The sequence below is a fragment of the Chenopodium quinoa genome, unplaced genomic scaffold, assembly GCF_001683475.1.
Source record: "Chenopodium quinoa cultivar QQ74 unplaced genomic scaffold, ASM168347v1, whole genome shotgun sequence".
NCBI lineage: Eukaryota > Viridiplantae > Streptophyta > Magnoliopsida > Caryophyllales > Amaranthaceae > Chenopodium > Chenopodium quinoa.
The window spans coordinates 834,193-840,075 of NW_018743327.1; the positions used below are offsets into that span (position 1 = coordinate 834,193).

The following is a 5,883-nucleotide window of genomic DNA, read 5'->3' on the forward strand; positions in this document are numbered from 1 at the left end:
CCCTTCTTGTCCCTAATCTCAATGACATAGTCTTGTAAGAGCAAGAACCACCGTATCAATCTTGGCTTTGGTTCCTTCTTGGACAAGAGGTACTTCAAGGCCGCATGGTCGTTGAAGACTATGACCATAGATCCCAACAAGTATGACCTAAACTTCTCAATTGCATGAACAATGGCTAGAAACTCCTTTTCCGTGGTTGTGTAATTCCTTTGTGCATCATCCAAAGTTTTGCTAGTGTAGTAGATAGCATGGAGCTTCTTATCCGAAGCATCATACATTAGCTCAAAAGGAAGCTTCCAATTAGGGGGTTGAATGATAAGAGCCAAAATCAATGCCTCCTTTAATCTATCAAATGCTAGAAAACAATCATTAGTAAACGCAAAAGGGGCATCCTTTACCAACAGTTGAGTGAGAGGCTTTGCGATTTTTGAAAAATCCTTTATGAACCGGCGGTAAAAACCCGCGTGTCCAAGAAAGCTCCTTATCCCCTTCACATTTGTAGGGGGTGGGAGGCGCTCAATGACCTCAATTTTGGCACGATCTACTTCAATGCCCCTACTAGAAATTACATGACCAAGAACAATTCTTTCTTCTACCATGAAATGACATTTTTCCCAATTCAAAACCAAGTTCACCTCTTGACATCTTTTTAATACTTTAATCCAATTCGAAAGGCAAATGTCAAAAGATGAACTAAAAACAGAAAAGTCATCCATGAATACATCAATTGATGATTCAAGCATGTCGGAAAAAATAGACATCATACACCTTTGAAATGTGGAAGGTGCATTACAAAGTCTAAATGGCATCCTTCAATAAGCAAAGGTGCCAAAAGGGCATGTGAATGTAGTCTTCTCTTGATCCTCGGGTTGGATTAGGATTTGGAAGAATCCCGAGTATCCATCCAAGAAACAATAGTGACTATGTGATGCTAGTCTTTCCAATATTTGATCGATGAAGGGGAGTGGGAAGTGGTCTTTCCGGGTGGACTTATTCAATTTTTGATAATCAATACACATCCTCCACCCGGTGACCGACCTCGTAGAAATGGTCTCACCCTTATCATTCTTGATGATGGTCATTCCTCCTTTTTTAGGCACAAATTGAACCGGGCTAACCCACTTACTATCGAAGATAGGGTAGATTATGCCCGCTTCAAGAAGTTTTAAAACTTCTTTTTTCACAACTTCCTTCATGTTTGGATTGAGCCTTCTTTGTGCTCAATCGAGGAAGCATGATCATCATCAAGTAAAATCTTATGCATGCATATAGTAGGACTTATCCCCTTAATGTCATTAATTTTGTACCCAATGACACCTCTATACTTCCTTAAAACAACTAGGAGTTTCCCAAGAGAGGTATCATCAAGTTTAGCATTGACAATAACGGGATAACTCTCACTATCATCAAGAAAAGAATATTTAAGTAAAGGAGGAAGGGGTTTAAGTTCAACCTTGTAAAGAGGCGTAGTCCTCTCCTCTTTTACCTCCACATTAAGCACTTCCACTTTCTTTTCGTTGTGGACTAAAGGTTGGTTAAGAAAAAGATCATACCCCCTTGTTTCTTCACCTTCCTCAACTAAGCCTCCCGTTAGGATAGCTTGTAAAGGATCTCCTTCAAACAAATTCTCTTGGAACTTCTCTAAGTCCCTTTCCAATGTATCAACTCTATGAACTTCATCATACAACAGCTTTTTCAATGTTTGTGGGAATGAAAATGATATTTTCTCATCTCCCACATTCAAGGTCAATCTTCCTTGCTTCATATCAATCACAACACTCGCGGTGTTCAAAAATGGTCTTCCCAAGATTAGGGGCACCGTAGTATCTTCTTCCATTTCCATTACCACAAAATCACATGGCACAAATACTCTTCCAACTTGAACCGACACATCTTCAAGAATTCCCAAAGGTAGCCTAACCGTGCGGTCAGCCAATTGTAAGGACATTCTTGTTGGCTTCAAGTCTCCCACTTTCAAACTCTTAGCAATAGAATAGGGCATCAAACTCACACTTGCCCCAAGATCACATAAAGCATCCATAGCCTCCAAGTCTCCAATCTTCACCGGTATTTCATAGCTACCGGGGTCACCAAGCTTTTGAGGAAGCTTGTTTTGAATGATTGCACTCACCTCCTTAGGAAGGGAGATGGTTGCACTCTCTTCAAGCCTACTCTTGTTGGATAAAAGATCCATAAAAAAATTTTCATATGTAGGAATTTGTGACATAGCATGAAGAAAGGGGATATTCACTTGAAGTCCTCTCATGACTTTAAGAAAGTTTGAAAACTTTTCATTCAATTTCTTTTCAACAATCCTATGAGGGAATGGAATGGGAGGCTTTTATACTTTCATGGGGGGATTTTCTACCTTTTCCTCATCTCCCTCATTCTTACTTTGTGGCTCCTTTCTCTCAACATCAACTATCTCATTTTCAAACTCACCCTCATTTCTCACCACAACTCCCTCATCTCTCTTTTGTGGCTCCTCTTCACTCATAACCGGCCCTTCATAACCTCTCCCCGATCTCAAAGTAATGGCCTTAGCTTGCTCCTTTGGATTCACAACCGTTGAGCTTGGGAAGTGACCACTAGGATTGGAGGATGAACTTCCAACTTGTTGCGCAATTTGAGCCAATTGATTCTCAATTATCTTGTTGTGTGCTTGAAGTTGTTGGATGTTCGCTTGCATATCCGCATTGCTTCTTCCTTGTTGTGTAATGAAGGTCTCAAGTGCGGCTTCAAGGTTAGATTTTTGAGGAGGTGGAGGAGCGGGTTGGTTATATTGTTGCCTTTGTTGGTTTTGGTCCCTTTGGTTAGGGTGACGGTAATGAGCTTGTTGGGTTTGTGGATGAGATTGGTTGTATTGGTTTTGAGGGGGGCCTTGATTTTGTTATTTCCAACCCGTGTTTTGTTGGGGTTTCCAACCTTGATTGTAGGGTTGAGAGTATTGATCGTTTCTTTGCCCAATAGCCGTAGCTTGTTCTTGGTTAGTTGATTTGCAATAGGAGGACAAGTGATCATTTCCTCCACAAGTTTCACAAGACATGACTTGTTGTGAAGAAGAGCTTGGAGATGTAAGCGTGGCTTGATCTAGCATGTGAGCTAGCATGTCAAACTTTGATGCAATAAGGTCTATTGCACTAAGGTCGTGGATCCGCCCTTCTTTGCTTGAGGTTGCCGCCTATCACCTCCGTATGCATAGTGCTTTGCCACTTCTTCAATCATCTTGTATGCATCATCCACCGATAGCTTTTTAAGGCTACCACCGGCCCCGTTATCAAGGTTGGCCCTTGAAGTAGGAGTAAGACCATCATAAAAGCTTTGAACAATGATCCATGATGTGAAACCATGGTGTGGGCATTTTCTAGTGTAGTCCTTGAAACGCTCCCAAGCTTCACTTAAGGTTTCATCAATCTCTTGGTTGAAATTGGTGATTTTCCTTCTTAGTTCGGCGGTCTTTTTGGGTGGACAATACTTTCCAAGGAAAGCTCTAGTGACTTCATCCCATGTGGTCAATGATCCCTCTTCTACCGTTCTCAACCAATGCTTTGCTTTGTCACGGAGGGAGAATTGAAACATGTGCATACGGATGAACTCTTCCGTAATGTTGTTTTGCTTGATGGTTGTGCACAATTCGAGAAAGTTGTCCAAATGAGCAAAAGGACACTCATGAGAACTCCCACCAAATTGATCACTTTGTATCATACGGATGAGTTGAGGTGAAAGCTCAAAATTATTTGCATTTGTAGTAGGGAGACGTATGCCACTCCGAAGTGTGAAGGCATTGGGGTGGTCATAATCTCGTAACAATGGTGGAGGAGGATTATTATCACCCATGTTATCTTCTTCATTGGTTGCAAAGATTTCCTCCGGATCGGAATCTGAATATACAATAGAGAACTCAGGTGTGCCTTGCAAAAGCCTCCTCACGTTTCTCAAAGTCCTATTTAGCTCTGGATCAACGGGAATAAGCGGTACTCTTCCGTGTCATGCAAGGTCAAACAAAGCTAAGAAAAACGTTAGCAATGACTTTCACAAGTTGAAAACACAAATATACAAAAATAAAAAAGAAAAATTATGATACACATATACACACTTAGACTCATTTAACAATAATACATTCAATGTGACTTTGCCTCCCCGGCAACGGCGCCAAAAGTTGATAGGCCGTCGTCGAGCCTACCAAAGATAAAGTCCTATCTTGGTCTCACTAGCTAATAGAAAGGGTAAGAAAGGGTCGAACCCAAGAGAGGCGTTGAATCAACCACCGAAATACTACCGCATAAATAAACTAAATAAGGTCGAAATTGGTTTGGTTTTATGTAACAAGTGCTAGTTCAAGTCAACTAAAGCTAGGGGAGATTAACAATATTTAGAGAGTTCTAGGGCTTGGGATATACCACTCAAATTCGTCACAATTAGCAAGTAGCAAACAATGGTAATTTTAGGGGATAATATAGGGGAAGTCATCTAAAGCATCCAACTACTCTCTCAAGCTAGAGGGATTACTCGAATTATGAATACAACCTACTCTCGTGGTTACAAAGCATAAAACAAGTATTAAAGCATAATCACGATGACAAAAACATTCCCTTGACTAGAAATTCCTATTCTCATGGCATTTCAAGTCAATTAAGCATAAGGGAGCTACTCAAGTTCATCTCTCGATCCTTCGTTGAGAAAGCTTAGATAATAGTTCTAGCAATGGCCATATACAAGAACTAAGAAATTAAGCCACTTAAGCTCAACTAATTAACACCCAACAATTACCAAATTAACACATGCAACAAGTAATTAGTGACTACATTGAGGGTTTTACCCAAACCCTAGAAAATTAGACTACTCACAATCCATGGAGATTAAAGCAATTAAGGATTTCAAGTAACTCATGAACAAGAATTAACTAAAGATTAAGCTAAATAACAATCTAAGCATACAATAATTAAGTAAGATAATTAACAATCAAAGCAATTAAAATGGAAGAGAAGAGTGAGAAAATGTTACTAGAAGCTTCAACTTGAATATCAATGGTGGAACTTGTCTTCTACAATGATTGAGAATGAAATTTCCAAGCTAATAATTATAATCTAACTAATGATTTGAGAAAATTTGTGTTTCTACAATTACAAACTAAGAGGAAGCACTAAAAACTTAGATGCCGTACAAATAAGCTCTAGGGGTTATTTATAAAGACCCCCAAATAAAAAGAACGGAGAAAACAAGAGTCGGGCACGGCTACAGGTCAGCACGGACGTGCTGAGGTTGGCACGGACGTGCACCTGGGAGGTAGAAGGTATTGTTTTGGCCAGGGCATCCTGCACGGACGTGCCAAATATGGCACGGACGTGCTGAGCTCTGCACAGACGTGCAGGCCTTGAAAACAGTAGGCAGTAGCTTCTGGTCGTGCTGGAACACTTCTGCACGGACGTGCCATACTTTGCACGTCCGTGCATACTCTCTAAGGCCTTTATCTTCACTTTTCTTCGGTTTTTCTCCATTGTTTCGGCTTCTAACCTCGGTTTATCATCCAAATGCCTCAAATGGTCGTCTTTGAACCTAAAAACCCAACAAAAACACTAACAACCCGTGAAGCAAGGGATACACAAAAGTTGAACAAAACTAGAGTAAAAGTGAACCAAAATGCTAATATACCAAGTAAACAAGGTTCGAAATCACTCTAAAATTGTATCAAATAACAAGTTGTCAGCTAGCAAGGCTTCATATTTGGCCTCATTGTTAGAGACCTGAAACTTGAACCGTAATGCATATTTGTACTTATCTCCCTCAGGAGATTAACAGATAATCCTTGCACCACAGATGTTCGTAGTGGAGCTCCCGTCCACATACACTTTTGAAACCTGGCTAGTATTGTCCGGTGCAACC

General features: G+C 40.5%; 1 protein-coding gene across 1 annotated transcript; it reads right to left on the minus strand.

The window, feature by feature from the left end:
* Nucleotides 1–1,192: 1,192 nt before the first annotated feature.
* LOC110737446 lies at nt 1,193–2,266 on the minus strand. The gene has a single exon (XM_021917807.1). It carries the CDS (start codon nt 2,264–2,266, stop codon nt 1,193–1,195), a length of 1,074 nt encoding a protein of 357 aa, XP_021773499.1.
* Between the last annotated feature and the right edge of the window lie 3,617 nt (nt 2,267–5,883).

Bases quoted from the DNA above. Each gene is read 5' to 3' on its own strand.
- LOC110737446 (XM_021917807.1), bottom strand. From the start codon at position 2,266: ATGAGAGGACTTCAAGTGAATATCCCCTTTCTTCATGCTATGTCACAA.